The 23,345-nt window shown below is 37.8% G+C and overlaps 2 protein-coding genes across 2 annotated transcripts; both read left to right on the top strand.

The window, feature by feature from the left end:
• The first annotated feature begins 9,751 nt into the window (after window positions 1–9,751).
• LOC128128029 (disease resistance protein RPV1-like) lies at window positions 9,752–10,252 on the top strand. The gene is made up of 2 exons (XM_052766801.1): window positions 9,752–10,149; window positions 10,198–10,252. The coding sequence occupies exons 1-2, from the start codon at window positions 9,752–9,754 to the stop codon at window positions 10,250–10,252; spliced, it is 453 nt and encodes a 150-aa protein (XP_052622761.1).
• Window positions 10,253–10,741: 489 nt separating this feature from the next.
• Window positions 10,742–15,703, top strand: LOC111916371 (disease resistance protein RUN1). The gene is made up of 6 exons (XM_042899306.2): window positions 10,742–11,867; window positions 11,986–12,309; window positions 12,391–13,319; window positions 13,467–14,037; window positions 14,429–14,494; window positions 15,452–15,703. Exons 1-3 carry the CDS (start codon window positions 10,830–10,832, stop codon window positions 13,186–13,188), a joined length of 2,160 nt encoding a protein of 719 aa, XP_042755240.2. The 5' UTR covers window positions 10,742–10,829; the 3' UTR covers window positions 13,189–13,319; window positions 13,467–14,037; window positions 14,429–14,494; window positions 15,452–15,703.
• The last annotated feature ends 7,642 nt before the right edge of the window (window positions 15,704–23,345 follow it).

Genomic DNA, 23,345 nt, shown 5'->3' with positions numbered 1-23,345 from the left:
GTTTGATTAGTGTCTAAGTCCATAACTATTTTGGTATGTACTTGACCCGATGGTGCATGGTCCTTTTGGGTTGCCTTCACCAAAGCAACTTGATAGGATGAATTATGGAGAGAAAGGATTAAATATGATTTATTAATGTATTATGAGAATAATATATTAAAGGAGAAATCATATTGTTTAATTAATATTAGTCAAGAATTAATTGGTAATTAGTTTTGTGACTAAAAGAGATTAATTAAACTTAAGGGAATGCAATTGTAATTATAAGATAATTGCAATTTGGGCCATGGATTGTCTTATATTAAGGAGTGGACGAAATCTATGGGGAAACCCATGAGGAAATCGTCCAAGGCCTTAAGGAAAGGAGTCCATGGGTTGCTTAGGGCTTAAGCATCCAAATTAGGGCTTCCTTGTTAGATAACCCTAATAGCCTCACTATATATATATAGAACCCTTGAGGCTAAAAAACGTGGGGAACTTCTCTTCTAGGGTTAGAACACGTTTTGGGCAGCCTCTATCCTCTCTCCTCTTCATTCTCTTGCTCTTGGTGTTTGTGAGCCATTAGAGGAGTGACATTTGTGACTCTAAGCTTTCTAAAGTCAATACAAGGAGGAATAGAGATTGTTATTGCTACATAACAATCAAGGTATGATATTAAACCTAATTATATGTTAATATCGATTTCCATATGTTAGAATTAGGGTTTATAGTCTTGGATAACTTGCATGTACAATAGAGAAACCTAGATCCAAGCATTTAGATTTGTATGAGCACATAGGATGTTCTTATGACCAAAACCCATCACGTATAACACATAGATCTACACATTTTGCTTGCAATCCCCCCCCCCCCCCCCCAAAAAAAAAAAGTCATATGAAAACCAAAAACAAGGGGGTATGAACTCACCTTTGCTTTCATGTTTTGGTTTTGAAGAAGAAGTGGAAGAAGTTGATGTGAGTTTTGGCTCTAACAAGTTCCCTGAGGTAGTTTTCGAGCTTATGAAGTTTCTAAGGTGTGATCATGGAATAAAACTATGTAAGAAGGAGTTTTTCATGTTAAGATGAAAGAAGATACTTGTGTTTAACAATAGTTTACCAAAGATTGGAAATACTTGATGAAGATCCTTAGAACTCTAGCAAATTTTCAAGATCTTGGAGGAAGGAGGAGATTCTTTGAGAGTGTTTGGAGAGTTTTTGAATGAGTGTGTGTGTGTATGTGTGTGGTCTTCGTTCTTAGCCGAGATATCAACAAGAGAAGGGAGAGATAGCTGAGATGACTTTGCATGGAAATATCAGAGACCATGCTTTGTTACATGGTGAATAATATGGAGATGGCACCTCCAAAGTGACCCCCCCTTTCATTTCTTTTTTGGTAAATGGTGTTCGGCCGAGAGTTTGGGTCAAGAAGATAAGAACATAATGGTTTGAGCCCATTAAACTTTAGTTAAGATTTTTGGAACCTAATCATAAAATTTTCGGCCCATTGGGCCCTTGGAAACAGTTACGGCCTAATATAAGATAAATGGATGGTTTTTAGGTCCATTAGGGTCTATTGGAGTGGTTATGGCCCAATAAGTCCCATTAGGGTTAGAAGGAATCATTCTAGGCCTAAATGGTCCAAAATGTAATAGATTTATGGAAGCGGGTCCAATTAGAGCCCATTTAAGGGTCCTAAGCCAAAATAGTTAAATTGAATACTTATTGGTCCATTAGGCCCAATAGGGAAATCCTAGTCCAATATGGATTCAAACCGGGATTCTTAGGGTTTTCATACTCTTTGTTGTACATGAAAGGTGAATTTAAATGAGCACTGAGTGATATTTTCTTAGAGTATATATTTTACAATATTTGAATGATTACACGAGAATAGAATTTCCTAGCTAAAATGCTAGTTGTGACACATAAGAAATCCTTTTGTTTGATTGTTTTACATGTAAATGTTAACACAATTAAATTGTGTTCTACTTGTATTCCCCCTAAAAGCATTTAAAAACATTTTTAAAAAAGGTAAATTCTAGGGGTATGAACTCACCTTATGTGAGTGATTCGATTGAAGGTACGTTATAGGATATATTTCCACAATTTAGCTCCAGGGACCAAACCAAGTCCTAAATAGCAATTCACGCCATATATTGGTATGCAATTTGTGAATTTAACCTCAAAGGTGTTATGGAAACAACCTAGGATATAAGAATTGCTTACTAAAGAAGTGTTGGAAGCAAAATCGAGTGATTTCTTGGAGTTCACGGCTGGGCTTCGATGTTTATGGCCGCATATGGTTCACGGCCACTTGAAGATTCTATTGTTTTTGGTTGATGAACCTAGAAATGGATGACGATTGATCGATGAAATGAAGAACACTTGGTGTTCTTGAGTTCACGGTTGAGTGTTCTTGAAGAAATGAAGGAGGTTCAAGGATTTTCGGCCCAATGATCTTGATGAATGAAGAACACTTGAAGATCCAAGAAAGCTCCTAAGAAGAGTCAAAGGATTGAAGGATGATAGTTGAGAGAGAAAAGGTGTTTTCGGTTGGTGTTCTTGAGTGTGAGGGGTGTGTTTTTGGTGGGATTTGAAGAAGTGAGGAGGAGTTCATGGTTCAGCCCCTACATTGGATCAAAATTGATGGGACACCTTAGTTGGAAACCACACCGAATGGATAAGACCGCGAGTTCTCAACTGTGAACCTCGTTTGCGGCTGTGAACCTCGTTTGCAGCCCATGCGAGGGTTTGCAGTTCGGACTAGGTTCTCGGTTCCAAATGTTTTCCTCGTTAAATCCACAACACCTTTGAATAGAAACGTCTATACACCTATAAATCCTTAATCTAACCATCTTAAGATAATTGAAGAAATATGTTTGACCTTTATTTGATATGTTTGACTTTCGTTGACCAAGATTGAGTTTTAGATGATTGGAAATTACGGGTTGTCACACCAACCCAATCACAACCCAAATAGGCCCAAAAGCTAAGTCTTTAGATCAATTAGAGTTTCATTAGATCAACTAGGGTTTCATTAGGTCAACTAGGGTTAAATAAGTCGGGCAACACCCACTACCACCTCGGGTAGTGGTGGTCAACAGTGGCTCATGGCGACGACCAACACCTCACGGTGGTGGTTATGGTTCTAGTCCAATTATGTCCAAACATCCCAAAAGCAATCTAAGCACAAGAAAAAGCACACTACCACCCAACACGCCGGTTGGTGGTGGCAGAAGGCGGCAGCCACCACCTCACGATGGTAGTTATGAGTTTTCTTTGATTATTCCATCACCGACTAAAATTTTACAATGCAATGCCCCAAAATAAACACACACACACACACAAATAGATAAACACCCACACAGCCACCCTTGTGGTGGCCGATGGTGGTACAAGGAGGCAGCTACCACCTCACGGTGGTGGTGGTGGCTTTCTTGGTTTTCCGGCAAAAAAACACACACACACACGTCCTCATAGCAGAAAAACACACATGTTTTGTTCCTTGAAAATTGGGCCAGCCACCCACCTAGGGGCGTACGGTGGTGGTAACGAAACGGGAAGGTGAGCATCAGTGGCATTGACGGAAAAAGTGGGATAGTCGGAGATAGTGGCGGCGAATGGAGCTGGAAGAAGAAGCGAAGAGGGTGGGAAAATCCCACAGGACACTGTCGTAACGACAACGTACCACAAACAAGTTTCCTCCGGTCACCCAATGCCATGGCAGCTGATGGTGGCGATAAAGCGATGGCTATCGGCGACAGAACGAAATGAAGATGAAGAAAGGATAGCGGTAGCGAACATATCCCGATGGTCATCGTCTCCATCAGCGGTGGTCTACTCCGACTTCAACTGGTAAGGAGGTGGCTGGAGGGTCACGAGCGATGACGACAACAGCACCAGCAACTCCGTTTCCTGGTGATAGAGAGAATGCAAAGTGGTTGGCTTTGGTGGTCCTTGTGGTCGTTTGCTGATCGAAAACGGCATGGTGGTAGCATCGGTGGTGGAGGCATAAGGGTGGTGGTCGCGACTAGATCCTTTCCATATGGTTAGGGTTTGTAATACACTTATATATGGAGGCTGCATGAGAGGGTGATGGGTTTAACTCGTGCTCCTTCAGACTTCTATCCATTTTACCATTATCGGCCCCTCCCCACCAGATCTTTCCAATTTAAACCCAAAACATACCTTTTAAGCCCTACCTCCATAAAATCTTCTCAACTTTAATCCAATATTTACCATTCAGCCCCTCTCTTCAAGATGCTTTTTCAATTTAAATCCAAAAATTATGTTTTTTACCCCAAAATCTCAATTATGACATATTTAGCCCTTCCTCCTATTTTTCCTTCAAATTGCATCCAAATTTACCCATATAGTCCCACCTCTAGGAAATAATTTCAATATAAGTCCAAAAACTACAAAACGAGCCCAATTGATTATCCTTTAGCCATGTGTTCAAATATTCTTTCTGCTGCGAATCCGGAAGGCACTCTTTAGACCTCCAAAACCAATTATAATGCTAGTTACACACTTTTTCACTAAACCCTTATATATATATATATATATATATATATATATATATATATATAATGCATAAACACATCTTCATATTTTAGGTTTTGTCTTGGAAACGGAGTGTTACACAATTCCACAATTATTAAGACGATCATAAAACATGATACTAACTCCTTTCTTTTCGGATTGTATAATCTTTTATCTTTCTTCCTGACTGATTCTTGTATTCGTTCGGCTACTCTTTGAACTTTTCAAAAGTATTATAACTTAGTTTAATCTTATAAACAAAACCATATTTATTGAAACATCAATAAATCATGACGAATAGAGTTATCTTCCCTTGTGATGGATCTAAAGAGTGCATATCAACATGTACTAGATCCGTTAGTCCTTTAATTGTCTCATATAAACAGGTGAGAATGATTTGAGTTATAATTTTCCAATGAACAAGAATCTCATACATAATACAATTCAAATGGTATGATTCCAAGTATCAGTCCAGTTGGTAATGAGATTTCCTTTCACTTGATTAATTATGATATTACCACAAGCGATATCATAAGAATCAAATCCACAATTAATATTGCTATTATGAGAAACATAACCAAAACTTTCATTAATGTCATTGCAAGGAAATAAGATAAGGAAACAATGTAAACAACAAACTTCCTTTTATTGCTAAAAAGAAAATGGGAAGTTTTCCTTATAATGCATAAAATGAAAAAACTATATTTCAAGACACTTTTGAATAGTAATAGCAATCTATTAAATTATCCTAACTCTCTAGTAGTAGCTCCAAATTCTGACCATCCAACCATGTGACGAAAGTCCATTTGCGACGATCAGATTTAGCTCACTTCACTTAAGTTTCCTTCTTCCTTTCAGTTCCTGCAATACCATCAAAATGTGATCATCACATTATGTATTAAGAGTCTCGGAATAAGAACTTATAAACCAATGGAGTTAGATAATGGTTGTTCCTAAAGTAGAGTCATACAAATTGACTTTACCATCTTTGAGATCCTTCAGGTACTTTGGGCAACTTAGCAACCAGTGTCCCTTCAGTTAGCAGTAGAAACAAATGGAATCTTTAGGTTTAACACATGGAATGATCCCAGAACAAGCCTTTCTCTTAACCATACGATCAAACAGTTTGACCTTAAATGACCCTTTTCCACTCAGAAAATAAATCTTTTCTTGATCATCAATGTCACCATTACTAATGTCCATGGAAACCTTGGAATCAGACCCTATAAGCATCTATGCTTCAGATGTGTTCTTAAGCATTTCTGCCTCAATAACCACGAATATTTGGTTCAGACCTATTAGGTCCACATCGAGATTCCTCATATGAAAGTTCTCAACAAACTGATCATATGAAATAGGAAGTGAGATAAGAACCAAATCAATGGCTTTCTCCCTTGGAAAAACAACACCTATCCTATCCAAGTTTTCAATGTACAACTTCATTTTCAGAATGTGCACGCACACAAAATTTCCATCTCCATGTTTACATGCAAAAAGGGCTTAAGCTGTTTCATATCTTCCAACTCGTGATGTTGGGAGAGTCACAAGAGGAGGAGGAGGTGGTGGAAGTGTTGAACATAGATGATGTCTAATTCCACCATTTCCTAAGGAAGGGAATATATTTTCACCTCGGCTTAAAAGTGGAAGATCATCTCCAAAAAACCAAGTAAAACCATTTACATAAGAACGAGGAAGACCATTGTTATCTTGACTTTACATCTAATATTTGGGAGAAGAAGTTAGTTCATTTTAATCCTTAATTATTAACTCATAATAAAATTAAGGCTAAGATCCATATTTTCGATTCGCCTTTGAAGAGAGATGTTAGAATCAAATTCAAATGTATTTTAGGTAGGTGGAGTCATCTCACCAATTTCAGTCACATGAAACTCCTATATCTTTTAAGATTCATTGAATCTTATCAATGATATGTTTAATCTCGATTATGATCTTACCGATTGTGACTTGGATGCCAAGGATCACAATTAAGATGTGAATAACCATGCAAACCGGCTCAAACACCCTTAATCGATTTATGATCCCGCATTAATGTGTCAGTTAACCACACATGCTCCATCAACAATCATAAGCATGAGTTGTTTCGTTATTTCACCTTTATAGTCCCAAATTAGTGTGTTAGTTAACCATTCACCCTCTACTAACGGCTCATAAGGAAACAATGTGCGTTTTCATGAAATAACATAAAGTTTCACATTTTTCCTAAAGTAACAAGAGTGGAATTTATAAAAACTTTAGTTACTTTATATTATCATATTTTTAAGAGGTTACTAGTTTTGAGCCATTTTCGTCCCATATCTCCAACTGTCATTCTAATTAGTTACTAGTTTTGAGCCAACCCAAAAAGGACTTTGCTTCTAATTCAAAAATATAGCAATTTAGTTTTTAACTTAGACACCTTAATCCAACAGATAGTACACAGGTTGATAGGTCATTATATTTATGGTAGACCATTTGTGGTTCTGACATTGTTGACCTATATAAACAACATTTTGTTATTGGTAAATGCACTAAAAAAAGGTCCCAAAACAAAAAGAAATGAAGCACCTAAGATCTTTGTTATTGATCTATTGAAGAGTATCTAGCTGCACCTCTGATTCATTGTTTTCAAAATTATAACTACGTGTCCCTGAATTAGTAGTGCTTGACCATGGATTACAACAATTTTGCACTTGCTTTGATTAGTGAAAGGCTTCTTTCAGGAACCTACACTTTTTACCATGTATCACACGGTATAGAAACAATTTGAACAAATATCCATGCATTGTATGAAACATTGAACATATCCACAGATCAATTTATAACATATAGAAGAAGTAAAAAGTACCTGAAGTCGTGCCACAAAATACAATGCAATGAAACCAAAACAAAGTTCTTACCTGGTAGAAATCAATTGTTGTAAGAAGATAAGGAAAAGTGTGATGTGTCCTTATCTTTTGCTTCGATCACACCTTCTTCTTTTTATTTTTGATTTCTTATCTTTTGTTTTGATCACACGTTCATCTTTTTTATTCAGTTCACATGTTCGTTATATTTTTTATGCATTGTAACGTAGAATATATGAAATGATAGTAGTAAAGATAAAGATACTGTGCATCTTTAACATGTGCAAATATCACATCAAACATGCATCTTTACTTTTTTTTTTTTTTAAATGAAACATCACACCATATTTAGTGAATTTGGTTCATACCACTTAAGTTAATTTTTGACCAAAACAAAGGCCATTTTTACAATTTTGTCTAAAAACATTCTTTGAAATAAATTATGACGGATAGTCCTATGTTTAGCTAATAGTTATGTACGTCATTGGTCGAGGAATATTTATTTGGGTAATAAACGGCTATAATGTTTGAACGAATACGAAAGTTCACTCTATTATAATTATATTCATAATTGATAATTGATAATATCGATTAGTTGTAAATAAGAAATCTAAAAGAACGATAAAGTTTAAATAGAATCGACGTATATAATATCATCATAATTGTAACTTGTAAACAACGAATAGAACTCGTCTATTCTCTCTCCAAGTCTCCTTTCCTTCCTCGTCACTCTTGACTTGCCGTTTCCATGCCGCCTGAAGCTTTCACTGATCATCCTTTTCGGTTTCGTCGCCATTGGTTCGTCCTCCATCCTCTCGGCAACAGGTCTCCTTGTTTATTCATTATCAGATGATCTTATAAGTTAATTAGTTTCACATGTTTCAGATAATTCTCTCTCCTTAATCACAAATCACATCATAATCCTATGTTTATTCATTATCAGATGATCAAAATTTAGATTTTATCAACTTTTGATCATTTAATATTTCAATTAGGATTGTAAATAGTCGATACATATGTCCTCGCGTAAATTCCAAAATGATGAACACAACTTTTTGTGCACATTGGGGAATTCTTTAGTCATAGATGATTACCTCCTTAATTCTCGTAAGTAATCCAATTCATGAACACGATTTTTTACATGTGGTTAATATTATTGAACGATATTATGTGCTTCTGAACACTATAGCTAAACACTCATAATGAACAAGCTTTAACATTAGATTTTAATAATTCTAAATAATCTGCTGATGTTCAGGTTTGCCTCATTCAGTTCATTACTTTGATAGAGTTTTATGGATGCTGTAATTTTAAGTAGGATTTTGTTAACCCAAACTTATGTACTGGGACATTACATACCAATGTCATCACATCATTAAAAAGACTTTTTTTCCCTAATTTTAGGTATCTACAAACAACCATGCCTACAAACCTATTATTATTATTATTATTATTATTATTATTATTTTTTTTTTTTTTGCGTTTGAATCTTTTACCTGTTTGTTGATATCAAGTACAAGTTTGGAAATCTCTGTATGTTTAGGAATTCCTTTTTTGGGAGGTAATACTGGATCTTGTTGTTTCTACAAGACTATAATTAATGTTATTTGGTGTTACTTGTTTGAGGAATACACATCTGAAATTCAGATTGATTTTGTTTAAACAATAGTAGGGGTGATTCATCGGATCAAAATAAAGGTTTGTATGCTAATTGAACAAATTGTTTAAACAATTTAATCAATTCAATTAACCGAGTAACTGCTTACAAAATAATTCTAATGGTAGTGTAATTAATGGTAACTTTTTACACCAAAACCTAACTATATATGTTGGTTGTTTCTAAAGTATATTAATTAATATGAAAAAGTTTGTAGGTGCACATGTAATGTATTTAATTACTTCAAAGTTCTTTCTTGTAAAATATAAGGTATTACTGATTTACTGTTGAGGTTTAAATCATATGACAAGACTTAAGTTACATAAGGTATAAATGACTTGGATTTTATGTAGAAACATTATGCATGGGATCCGGAGATTGAGGCACAAGTGAGGAAAGCTTTAAAAAGCTTCAGAGCACAATACTTACTTCCTGAGAGACACAATAGGCAAACAATGAAATCAACATTCATAAGTGAAGATATATTGGGAGGGAAGTGAGGTCCAGAGCTTGTTGAAATACACCCACATATAAGGAGTAACGAAAATACATACACAAAATCGTGGGAAGGGTGAAGGGTCATCAACCCATAAATCATGATGGTTGTTAACTCCAAAGTTTCAGAAATATCGTCATCTTCTTCATCATCTCATGGTCATAGATATGATGTTTTTATAAGTTTTAGAGGTCTTGACACTCGTAATGGTTTCACTGCTTACCTTCATAAGGCCCTTATGGATGCAAATATCACTACCTTCTTGGATGATGAAGAGATTGAAACAGGGGAAGATCTGAAACCAGAATTGGAGAGTGCTATTAAAGCATCCAGGGCTTCTTTTATTGTGCTGTCTAAGAATTATGCTACTTCGACATGGTGTCTTGATGAATTGGTGCTAATTCTTAAGCAACGCATGACATCCAACCATATTGTTATCCCTATATTTTATCATGTTGAACCCACCCATGTCAAGAAGCAGCAAAGTAGCTTTGAAGATGTAATGGCTAAGCATAAACAGATGATGGAGGCAGAGACAAATGAAAATAAAAGAAGTAAATGGGCTCAAAAGATAAAGTGGTGGAATAATGCGCTGATTGATGTTGCCGATCTAAAAGGGAAAGTCGTAAATGACAGGTAACATTTTAATACTGTTTTAAGTTTGTTTAATTAATATATGAACAGTCGATATTATCTTCTCCCTAAGCATTTCAATAAGTTTTTCTTCATCATCCAATAGGCTTACTTTCTATTTTTCTTTTCATTTTTATGTATTTCAATTGGATAAACACATGCGTAAAATTGTATCTAAGCTTTCAATCATACGATCTCATAATTTTTTTAGATAGGTACATTAACCATCCTGCTAAGTTTGACATATTTTCTATCCAAGTATTAATTTATCAAAAATTATTTCATTTAGATAAACCATGTTAACAATCTACTATGTGTCTACCGATTAATTCTATTACACCACCTTCAAATCATAGTGTCGTGAGTTTGACATTTTACTTAGATTCATGCAAACCCGAAACCACCTCGATATTTAAGTTTTGATCAGACATCTTGATTATACAGAAATTTGGTAACCCATTAATTAGAGAAATCTTATGTTAGATTGGTGGTTCTGGTCTTATTGTACTTCAAATTATGACCATGCATATGTGATACGTATATGATGAGTCACGAAACTATGTGTTTTTTACTTATCAAATCTATGTTCCAGGCCGGAGATAGAGGTCATTGAAGAAATTGTCAAGGACATCTACCATAGATTACATGTACCCATAAGGAGTCCTCTGCCACTACTTATTGGCATGGACTACTCTATTACATTTGTGACTTCATGGTTGAAAGATGTGTCCTCACATACCACAAACATACTCACTATTTTGGGTATGGGTGGGATTGGGAAGACATCTTTAGCCCAATATGTTTATGGATTACATCGTTGTGAATTTGAGGCAAGCAGCTTTATTGGAAATATCAGTAGGAGATATGAGCAAAATTTTAGTGGCTTGCTTGAGTTACAAAAGCAATTATATGATGACATTTCAAAGCCAATTCCAATTCAAGTTCATGATGCTTCTATATACACCTTAAAGATAGAGAATGTTGTAGCACGTAAAAAGGTGTTTCTAGTTCTAGATGACATTGATAGTATTGACCAGTTAGATGCGTTGCTTGGAAGCAAATGTTTTCATCCGGGAAGTAAAATCATAGTAACTACAAAGGATTCATGGTTGACAGAGAGCTGTGTCCAATTCAAAACGAGCGTTAAACCCAACCATGTAAAGCACTTGCTTCAAGGCTTACGTGAGAAGCACTCACAAGAACTTTTTTGTTTTCACTCATTCATGTCTAAGGATCCAAAGGAAGGTTATGAAGAGGTATCGGAGAAGCTTGTGAAGTATTGTGAAGGCCATCCATTAGCTCTTGAGGTTTTGGGCAAGTCTCTATATAATCGAGATGTAGCTTATTGGGAAGAATGCATAGAAGGGCTAGAGAAAGAGCCAATATCTAGAATAAATAGTGTCTTGAGAATGAGCTATGATGCTTTGCCATCAAAAAATGATAAGGACTTGTTTAAACATATTTCTTGTTTTTTTGTTGGAATAGATATAGATATTGCTCAAACAATATTAAAGGCATGTGGTATAAACACAAAATCTGGTATTACAAATCTCAAAGATAGATGCCTTCTTAGTGTTGGATGGAATAACAAATTGAGTATGCATGGCTTGATTCAAAAGATGGGAAGATTCATAGTAAATCAAGAATCACCGGACAAGCCATGGAAGCGAAGTCGATTATGGTGTCATGAGGAGTCATTCAAAGTGTTGAAACAAAAAAAAGTAAGAAGCCATGTATACTTTATAGTAAAGTGCATGTTCAAAATATTTTTGTTATGTCTATATGCATGTAAATATATCGACTTATTATTATTTTTTTTGTCATTTTTTTTCTTCTTAGGGTAAAGGAAATCTTCTGGGTCTTGCCTTTGACATGCGAATGCTTGAGAAAGAGAAGTTACATGCATCATTTGAGATGAAAACTGATGCACTGTGTAATATGGATAATCTCATGCTACTACAACTCAATTATGTGCAAATCAATGGATCTTACGAGAACTTTCCAGAAGAATTAAGATGGTTGTGCATGCATGGGTCTCCTTTGAAGTCTATACCTTCAGACTTACGGATGGTGAATCTAGTTGCCCTCGACATGTCATATGGGAATATTGAATCACTTGGCATGTGTGATAGTAATCAGCAACAACTTAAGAGCAGGCAAAACGTAACTTGTCTCCATCTATTCTTTTCCATGTTAAGTTGATGAAAATTTATAACTATTTTAATTTGTCTCTCGTTTCAACAGTCGAGTGGATTGTGCGGAAAAGAAAAAATGTTTCTTGGATCATTGACGATTCTTAATTTAAGCTTCTGTAAACAACTTCGTTGTCTAAGTGGCTTTGAAGAACTCCCTGCACTTGAGAGATTAATACTTAAAAATTGTATTGGTTTGCTCGAGGTTTGTGAATCAATTGAGCAATGTGTTGAACTTGCCCTCATTGATCTAAGCTACTGCAACAGGCTTGAAAAACTTCCAAGAACCTTACGCTTTTTAAAGAAGGTTAAAACGCTATTGCTTGATGGTTGTAATTTCGGTGAAGCTCAAGTCAATATTGGGGATTTGGATTCACCCCAAATTCTCAAAGCTAACAAAAGTTTTATAAACACAAAATTCTCTCCATTGGCCGTTATGGAGTCTATACCAAGGGGTTTGAAGTTCTTTGCAATTTTTTTACCAAGCTCTTTAGTAAGATTGTCTCTTGCAAGTAATAATTTATCCACAAAATCCTTTCCCACAGATATGAGTTGCCTATCCATGTTAAAATATTTATGTTTAGATGTCAATCCTATCATTTCCATGCCCAATTGTGTAAGAAGCCTTCCTAGGCTTGAGATACTTACTATGAGAAGATGTAAATTTTTAGTGTCAGTAGAGCATCCTCCACATACACTAAGAAGCTTAATTCTTAATTCTGAATATATATATCTAAATATAAGCCTCTTCTGCGAAAACTTTTATTTGATCCAAAAATGTCCCCTCTCGTATTCTCCACAGATTGGTGTACATATGCACCTTCTTCGTTTGAATTTGAAGGCATGGTAAAAATCCAACCAATGGCAGATGTTGAGAAAAAGTTATTATGTAGATTGGGTTGGACTAAGATAGACTCCTATAATGAAAGGCATGTGGGAACAAAGTATATGGATAGAGGAAGAGAGGAATCTGAAATCCAGGTTTGGTCTAGTTAACTATATATCTTTGTGACATTGTGTGAATATGTGTGTGTGTGTGTGTCTATATATATATATATATATATATATATATATATATATATATATATATATATATATATAATTAATGAAGGTGGTTGTGTTTGGCAGATGTATTATGAATTTGGAGTATTCAGCACAATTTATGGAGGAAAAAAGATGCCGAATTGGATTACGCATTGCAGTAATGGGAAATCAATATCATTTACTGTTCCATCATCTCCCAACAAACTCATAGGGTTGAATTTCTGCTATGTGCGTACACCTGCATTCCAAAATAATATGTTTGGATATATACTTGATCATGATGAGTTCATATATTTGCCATTGATCGTAATAGAAAATATAACAAAGAACTGCACTTGGATGTATCAACATTACATTGATAAAGTCGAAGTTGGTGGAAAGAGTTTGACGTTGTTAAGCCATTGGATGTTTGGGGTGAATGAGATGGAAAGTGGTGACCATGTTACTATTAATGTGTCAGAGAAAACATATGACTATGATATTCCACTCATAAAGGAGTGTGGGGTGAGTTTTGTGTATGATGATGGAGAAGAAAAAGAAGAAGAAGATGTGTTGGGTTATTACAAGTCATGGAATCATATCATTGGTGGAGATCTCACTGCAGTTCAGTTATCAGCAAGAGGATACTATCTAAAGCATAACCGATTTATTTTAGGTAGATATCATGTTTGTGTATTTTCTCAAAGACAAATATTTTTCCCCTTGCATAACAACACCCATAAGAAGTTAAAGCAATTTTTTCTTCACAACAAATATATATGCTACAACTAAGGTTGTTCAACATATTTAAATTGGACAGCTAATACTCTGATTTTCACTATAAGCATGTCCAACTAGATGCATATTTGGCACCTGTGAATTCGAACCCAAAACACGTAGATAACAAAACGAAAATCATCACAACCAGTTTGCAGGGTAATATGATATTATACTAAAACACCATTACACAACATTCATAACTTGTCTTGATAGACTTCTAATGTTAAATAATTCATGTTTTCATTTTCTACAGTCATTCTCAAATCTTTAATATTTTATTTTATTAGGTATTCAAGGGAACTTTAAGGCATTCTGTTGAAGGAAGTTTGGCACACAGGAGGATGTCTTCTACGGTATATTCATATCCCAAAAATCTCTCTCCTCACATAATTAAATGAAAAAAACACACACAAATCAACTATTACAACGTTGTCTTGTAATATGTTTTCATGCTAGCTTAGGAAGTAGTGATATACAAAGAGTAACAACCTTGCAATGAATATGTGGAGCTTAGGATTTGCGATTCTAGTAATGGATACTTTTAAACATTATTGGGACCAATATCATATGGTTAAATGTCTAATTTTTTACTATAAAAGTCTTTGTAATAGTGTTCAATCCTAAGTTGTCTTCTTTTCTTTTGGTTATGTTTTCTAATAGCAATAAAGATGCTTTTGTTTTGGTATCCAAAATTGGGTTGGATCTATTGTTTGTATACATTTTTATCTTCTTTCCCAAAGAATAGAACCTACTACTACCAAAATTGTTCACATGGCACAATATTTTTACAAATAAATTCATCTTAATGCAATTAATAGGAGGTTAGTTCGTCTATTTGTTTATTATAGAATCCTACTTTCATCTCTTCCTATTACAACATTTGGAAAATCTATCTTCTATAGCAATGTTATACAAGTACAAAGCAGCTATACTGCTATAACTAAGAAGAGCTATACATATACGAAAGTAGCTTTGGTGCTATTATTGAATGCATATAGAAACAAATGGGAGTAAGATGGTATAATTAATGAACAAGCAAATAGAAGTAACTTTATATTTCTTGCATTCAACTGATAAGAAAAAGGTTAATTAAATGCAAGATAATAGCAACGTACGTGAAACTGCAATTTTGTGTCCCCGCCTAAAATGGTCAGACATGTGTGTTTGAAAGATGTAAATGCATTTTCACCTTGATCATTGAAGGTGGGGCACATAGAAGTTCTTATTATCTCGGCTATAAAAGATTCAAAGTCCTTTCTCATCTAACATATGTGGTTGTTTTATTGTGGTGGTATGCCTGGATCTTACAGCCAGTGATTGGGAAGATTGCAGCTTTTGGTCAGCAACACTGAAACAAATGAAGAACGCCATTCAACATCAATGCCTATTATTTCTAGAACGTTGGTTGTATGGAGTTTTTATTTATATACTCTCATGTCCTATAATTTAATTTTGATGTGCTTTATATTTGAAAGCAATTAAAGAACTCAGAGGGTTTTCCCATACTATGGTTTTATTTGGGTACACAAATAGATTTGTTAACATGGTTAGTTGATATAATTTTGTAGAAAGATTTAGGGCTTACTTTTTATTCTTTCGGTCACATATTTATTATTACTTTTGACTTTTAAAGCCTTTTTTTTCAACTTTGACCTTAAATATTTTTATTTTTATTATAAATTACTTGATGAAGCTTGTAGCAATGAAAACACATTTAAAACAATCTATTAATATATTTTTGAAGTGTGGGTTCATAAAAAATCCAATCTTGGACATTAAGATTAAGTCATGCATGAGATTAGGGCTTAATGGGGAAAGAGGTTATATGTTTGAAGTTAGTGGTGACCTTTACAGCCATGCAAAGGCTTAAAGGTTTCGACTTTATGGATTAAGTGGCCTTAGAATAGTCAGATCTGAAATTCGAGCTAATGTCTTAACTGTTTAAGACTAAAAATGAAGAAAGTATGAAACTGGGATTATGCTGGGCGTAATCCGAGTACGCACCGTGTAGGGGGTCGAGTTCCCCGATTCTAGATCGTCGGTGTACGCCCCGCGTAATGGTGCCCCCGCGTACTGCCTTCTGTTGACTTTCATTGACTTTTAGGGTTTTGGTCAACATTTGGACTTTTGAGTCAGGGAGAGGTAAAATGGTCTTTTACCCTTCCGTGGGATTATAGGATTGGTTTAATCTAGCCTTTGAGAGCCATTGTTTATTTGAGGAATTTGTCTATGTGGTTTGGCGAAGGCTAGATCAGTATTCCGAGTTAGAGATTATCCGAGATACCCGAGGTGAGTTTTCTCACTATACTTTACCTTGAGTAGTAATTAGAGTTATGTGATAGATTATTTTTATGCATTTTATATGATGTGATTTCTATGTGATTTATGCTATGTATGATTTAGAGTTTACAGAGTTAGGATTGGAAGGACCAGAGGGTCCGCAGAGTTATGGGACCAGAGGGTCCCACTAAGACACATTAGCCAGAGGGTCAACAGAGTTATAGCCTCGAGTGGCTAATATGTGTTGTATGTGGTATTTTGGGGAACTCATTAAGCATTTATGCTTACAGCGTTCTGTGTTATGTGTTTCAAGTACTAGCGAGGATCGCGGGAAGGCGTCGGCATGATTCGTACACACTAACAGACGATTGTATTTTGATCTTGGGATATGTTTTATTATGATGACATTTGATGAATAGGAGATTAGAAAATATTGTATGAGTTTTTATGTTGTTTGAATAATAAAAAAATTGTTTTAAATTTTCACAGTGTTACGCCTTCCCTTTTGAAGAAGAAGTACTTGAAACAAAAACTGAAAACCATAAGCACAAAGCTTAATTAGTTCCCCTATCATACCACATTCCATACAATAAGCATACTGTCAGGCATATCTGGGTGCCCGATGTACCCTACTGAGCATACTGGGGTGCTCAACCTACCCCAGTTAGGCATACCAGGGTGCCCAACCTACCCCTTTCAGACATACTGGGGTGTCCGACCTAGCCCTGTTAGGCATATCTGGGTGCCCGACCTACCCTACAGTTTATCTCAACGAGTTACGGGGACTATTTCACCCCTACTACTACCATATAATAACATATCATAAACATACTACTAGGCATATACAGGTACTATCTACCCCTTTGATTTTTTCTAGCCGGTAACTGGGGACTATCTCAACATTCCTACCACTATCACATAATATCATAGCATTCTAGCACACAAAGAATAACAGATAGTGGCATACCAGACAATTTTCGAAAACACAATCATCTCAACTATAACAACTTCTAGTGGGTCGACATTGGTGCCATCGACCTACATCTACTGAAAGGTAACTCACCTCGATAATTGGGTATAGCTGCAAAGACTACTGCTTTGAAATCAATCTCTCTCATACTCCTACACATAAATATTTCCTTTAATTACCCTTCCATACTCATAATGTAATGCCTCATTTCTGGTATGTGATTTAAATAAAGTAATTTCATTCTTAAGGGGTACTCGACGAGTCTGTAGCGCGACTCGTCGAGTAGAGACATGATGATCACGCAAATTGAGTTGGCTACTCGACGAGTCCATATGCTGGGACTCGGCGAGTCCACATGTGTGGATGAAGCCCTAATTTTAAGGGTTTGCACCCTACTTAAACACACTTATACGCCCCCAACCCCGCCTCTATCACACTCAGAACATTTCCCCTATAAACCCTAGCCCCATTGCTCAGTTTGAGTGTGTTTGTGCTAGCTTGGAAGCCTTGGGAAGAGAAAGAAGGAAAGAAGGTCCATAGAAGAGAAGGGAGATCCAAGAGTTAGCTTCCATCTGTTTCTGATTCAGGTAATGAAGAACTGATATTGTGCATTCCCCAAATAAAATGCTTGTTATGCCTTCTTTGGAGCCTCTTATGATTCAAACTTGAGATATGGACTCCCCTTTTATGGAAACTTCAGCTCCGGACCCTCATTATATTCTAGAAGTGTAAAGTTTCAGTCAAAATCGTGATTGAAGTCCCTCTTGAGCTTGGAACCCCATTAAGAGCTTAGTTTTGACATTTGAAGCCTTTAAAGCAATGCATGCACATAAAGTTTGCAACTTTACGTGATAATCATGCCCTAGAAGCCTGGATTTGTGACTTGGAGCCGCTGCATGGGTCAAATCAGGTCTGTATGGAAAAGGGACTGAATGGACTCGACAAGTCGCAAGCTTGACTCGGCGAGTCATATGAAGATAGTCGTGAATTCGATGAGTCCGATGAATATTGCCTTAGACTCGACGAGTTGTTTGAACAACTCGACAAGTCGGATGAGTTTTCCGTAGGAAAGTAGTGTTTGAGTGAAATACCTTCATTCCTTCTTAGTTACACGTAAAGTTAGCAACTTTAAGTGTTCAGATGGTGCCATGAGCTTAGATCTACGAGTTAGATGTTGTTGAATGGATTTCAAATCGATTGTATAAAATCTGCATTTTCCGGACTTCGGTCTGATGCAGAGGGCAAGGCCCTGGTTAGTTCTAGACATCGGTCTAATGTAGTTTTCGGACTTCAGTCCGATGCAGTGGGCATGCCCCAATATGTGTTTATATGTTATTGTATGGTATGTGGTAGTCTTGGGGAGCTCACTAAGCTTTGTGCTTACAGTTTCAGTTTTGGTTTCAGGTACTTCCACAAGCAAAGGGAAGAGCTTGGGATGATGGCATTGCACACACCACAACTTCAGCTTTTGTCCTGGGAGTTTATGTTATGTTGTTACAGTTCTTTTGTTATGACACATCTACTATAACTTTTTGAAATTGATGACGTACGATTTCATGATATATTATAAATCGTTGATATCCTTAGTATTATTTAAACAAAAAATTTTGGGCTTATTTTGGGTCGTTACAAGTTGGTATCAGAGCCTTGGTTTGAGGGATTCAAGCACACTTATGGGTATGAGTGAACTCAAACTAAGGAAATAGTAAAATATTTTTTGAAAGAAAAACGTTTTCAAAAGAATTTTTAAAATGAGAAAAGGGTGTGGTGCATGCGATCAGCCGAGCTCAAGTAAGTACTCCCAGATTACCCATAAAGTTTACATTATGATTATATGTTTTAGTTACAGTGGAACAGCATGCTAGAATAGGACTAAGGATCTAGGGAGATGCCTTATGTGTCTGCTATATGTGTTTCAGCCTTATGAGAATTGCATGCTAGTATTGAGTAGATAGCAGTAGGATAGCCTGATTAGGTTATGCCTGATATTATGAGCTTAGCATTGTATGCTAGTACAGTTTCTTTTTATGAGAATATAGTTGCTTGATTAGTTCATGTGTCTGAAGGTTCCTTGCTTTGTGCTTTGTGGGACTCCAAATGATGGGAGTTAGCCATTAGGTGAATACGTCACATCACATGTGATGAGGGTTGGATAATATCATAGTGTTGGATTTGGCCCTACTGCACAACTCTTGTTTGAGTCCAACCGTTGTAGGAATGAGTCTTTTACTCGTAGGATTATTTGAGCCTCGTCGCATGTGGTGGTATTCAGGTGATGACTAATTGGCATTACAAGGAGGCCTTCAACAGCTAAGGACTGGTTTTTGGTTGATTCAGAGATTTCCCTAGGGTGAGCCTAGGATGAGAGTAAGAGATCAGTAGCAGTAGCAGTGACTTAGTGGAGTCGAGGCTGTTCTTGAGGAAGGTACGGATAGATGTGGAAGGTAGTAGGGGCCCATACTACTGGAAGCAGAGGATCTGTACTTGAATCAAGGAAGGCCGAGGCTAGACCAGGAAACCTGTAGTAGTAGCGATCCCTCGAGATATATCAGTGTTTCTGACATTTATCATGATGTGTTCTTAGAATGGTGGTTCTACATCCTAGACCAGCAGGTAGCATGTCAGGTGCCAGGGAGGGATCCGGATCAGGCTCGGGGGCCGAGCATTTGGATGAGCAGACTAGGAAGTTTTTCACTTCAGAGGTTACCCGTATCATACTTGAGTAGACTCATGTGATCTTTGGTTCGATCAAGGAGGGTATTTTAGAGTTGATGGATGAGAAATTGAGTACGTTCTATGCTGAGATGGCGGCGATGATGGGGTCGCGCACATTCATCTTCAGGGAGTTCCGGGCTTGTGAAGCTCCAGACTACCATGGGGCGCGGGACTCCATTACGAGTATTAGGTGGTTGGAAAATGTTGCCAATGCGTTCCACACCAGCAGATGTCCCGAAGGGGACAAGGTCAGATTAGCATCCTGGCTTCTGAAGGATAAGGCACAAGATTGGTGGGAGGAGGTTGGGCATGTAATCGGGGATGACACAGCACTTGATGCCATGACTTGGGCTGATTTTACTACCAGGTTCAGAGCCGAGTTTGCACCGGTTATTGAGGTTCAACAGTTAGCCATAGACTTTCTGGACCTTACTCAGACTACAGAGACAATGGCAGAGATTACAGCCAAGTTCATAGAGAGGGTTCTTCTTGTTCCTCAGTACACAACTGATGAGGAAATGAAGAAGGCCCACTATCATGAGATGCTGCGGAGTGATATCCGTTAATTTGTGAGTTGATCCAGCTATAAGACGCTGGGTGATATGATTGTGAGGGATCGAGAGAGGGAGATTGATCTTGAGATGGAGAAGAAGAGGAAGCCGGAGGTGGCTTCAGGTACAGGGAGTTCGGGCAAGAAGCCTAAGGTTTCAGATCATAGGTCCAGAGGTCAGTAGAGCCACGATCAGTGTGGCAAATATGGGAGATTGCACCATGGGGAGCACAAGGCAGGGAGTCTCGGCTATTACAAGTGTGGTCGAATAGGGCATATGAGCAGAGATTGTACAACTTCTACCACTGCCATAGCAGCATCAGATCTGACTTGCTTCCATTGCAATAAGAGGGGACATAAAAAGTCCCAGTACCCGAGCTTAGCCATAGCAGGGAAGGTGTCGGTACCTAACCCTGCTACATTGAGGATTACAGAAGGTTGTCAGGGCCGGGCCGAGGCACTAGTGGCAATGAGTAGAGCTTTTCAGATGACATCATAGGAGGCGCGAGCGACTCCTGACGTGGTGATGGGGTCGTTCTTAGTGAACGGCATTTCAGCTGCAATGTTATTTGATTTGGGGGCTACCTGATCGTTTGTCTCTCTTGCGCTTAGCAAGAAGTTTAGCAGAGCTCCAGGGGAGCTGGATTGTCCACTCGAGGTGGAGATAGGCAATGATAGGATCCTCAGGGTCGCAAGAGTGCATAAGGCATGCTCACTGTAGTTATTCGATGAGCAGTTTTTGGTAGACCTAGTCCTATTCCTTTGTGAGGGAACAAGGTCATAGTAGGCATGGATTGGCTGAGCCCCAATGGGGCGGTGATTGATTGCGAATTGAAGCTAGTGAGGGTTTGCACTCCCAGTGGGGGAGAGTTAGTGATTCAGTGAGAGAGGCCACAATGCATACCGATTCTTTGTTCAACAGTGAGAGTGAGGCGCTACTTCCAACACGGTTGCACAGGTTATGTCGCATATGTGATGGACACCCAGGATAAGGGTAAGACGACAGTAGATGATGTAGTAGTGGTGCGAGAGTACCCGGTTGTATTCCCCGAGGAATTTCCTAGGATACCTCCGGAGAGACAGGTTGAGTTCAGAATTGATCTGGTTCTTGGTGCGGCTCCGATAGCCAAGGCACCGATCGGTTGGCTCCTCCAGAGATGCATGAGTTGTCTACGCAGCTACAGGAGCTGCTAGACAAGGGTTTCATCCGACCAAGTAGTTCACCTTGGGGAGCCTCGATCCTGTTTGTGAAGAAGAAGGATGGGTCGCATTGTATGTGCATAGAATACCGGGAGTTGAACAAGGTAACGTTGAAGAACCGTTACCCACTCTCAAGGATAGATTAATTGTTCGATCAACTTCAAGGGGCATCTTGGTTTTCCAAGATTGATCTGCACTCCGGTTTTCATCAGATGTGTCTCAAGAGTGAGGATGTTCAGAAGATAACCTTTAGGACCCGTTATGGTCATTATAAGTTTGTGGTGATACCGTTTGGACTCACCAACACTCCAGCCACGTTCATGGATCTCATGAACCGCGTATGCAGGCGGATGTTGGATCGGTCTATGATAGTCTTCATCGATGACATCTTGGTTTACTCCAAGACCCAGGAGCAGCAGGAGGAGCACCTGAGAGAAGTGCTAGAGACGCTGAGGAGGGAGAGACATTTTGCGAAGTTCTCCAAGTGCAGGTTTTGGTTGCGCGAGGTGCAGTTCCTTGGTCACCTCGTCAACCAGAAGGGTATTCTAGTGGATCCGGCCAAGATCGAGGCCGTGATGTAGTGGGAGGTCCTGAGGTCTCCATCTGAGATTCGGAGCTTCCTAGGATTGGCAGGGTACAATAGGAGATTCACCTAGGATTTCTCCAAGATAGCAGTTCCACTCACCCGACTAACCAAGAAGTCGGTGGTGTTTTGTTGGGGGCCTGAGCAACAGGCGGCATTCAAGACTCTCAGATAGCGATTATACGAGGCACTGATTCTGAACCTGCCAGAGAGAGTGGATGATTTTGTAGTCTATTGTGATGGCTCGATCACAGGTATGGGAGCAGTGTTGATGCAGCGAGGGCATTTGATAGCTTACGCCTCTAGACAAGCCTCACGAGGATAACTATCCGACACACGATTTGCAGTTGGGGGCTGTGGTGTTTGCCCTCAAGATTTGGAGACACTACCTCTATAGGGTCCGTTGTACCATCTACACGGATCACAAGAGTCTGAGATACCACATGGACCAGCCGAATCTTAACATGAGGCAGAATCGGTGGTTAGATGTGCTGAAGGACTGCGATTGTGAGATCCTTATCATCCGGGGAAGTGTTGGATTAATGTCTAAGTCCATAACTATAATTGGTAAGACTTGACCCGACCCGGCAGTTCTAGTATATTAATAATAAGAATAATGAGATTATTTAATTAGTATTGATCAAGAATTAATCTAGTATTAATTAAGTGATCCAAAGAAGACTAATTAAATATATGGGTTGATTGTGTAAATCATTCATTCTTATATATGTGGGCTTGTGATCCAAGATTCCTTATGTTGGACTAAGTCCATGGGGTGACCCATGGATACTCCATGGAGGTTAAAACCCATGGAGCATAAGGAATGGGTAAAGTCATGAGTTACATGGTGTAACCCTAATAGCCACCATATAAAAGAAACCCATGGCTCAAGAAATCGTGACTATG

The sequence above is a fragment of the Lactuca sativa genome, chromosome 1 (assembly GCF_002870075.4).
Source record: "Lactuca sativa cultivar Salinas chromosome 1, Lsat_Salinas_v11, whole genome shotgun sequence".
In the NCBI taxonomy this organism is placed as follows: domain Eukaryota; kingdom Viridiplantae; phylum Streptophyta; class Magnoliopsida; order Asterales; family Asteraceae; genus Lactuca; species Lactuca sativa.
Note: the sequence above shows the minus strand (reverse complement) of the source record. Positions and strands in the feature narration are given on the sequence as shown.

Excerpts from the sequence above, each read along its gene's own strand:
- LOC128128029 (XM_052766801.1), top strand. The coding sequence starts at position 9,752 with ATGGATGCAAATATCACTACCTTCTTGGATGATGAAGAGATTGAAACA. Across the intron at positions 10,150-10,197 it reads GGGAAAGTCGTAAATGACAG|TCGATATTATCTTCTCCCTA; the intron begins GTAACATTTTAA and ends ATATATGAACAG.
- LOC111916371 (XM_042899306.2), top strand. The coding sequence starts at position 10,830 with ATGGACTACTCTATTACATTTGTGACTTCATGGTTGAAAGATGTGTCC. Across the intron at positions 11,868-11,985 it reads AAGTGTTGAAACAAAAAAAA|GGTAAAGGAAATCTTCTGGG; the intron begins GTAAGAAGCCAT and ends TTTTCTTCTTAG. Across the intron at positions 12,310-12,390 it reads AACTTAAGAGCAGGCAAAAC|TCGAGTGGATTGTGCGGAAA; the intron begins GTAACTTGTCTC and ends TCGTTTCAACAG.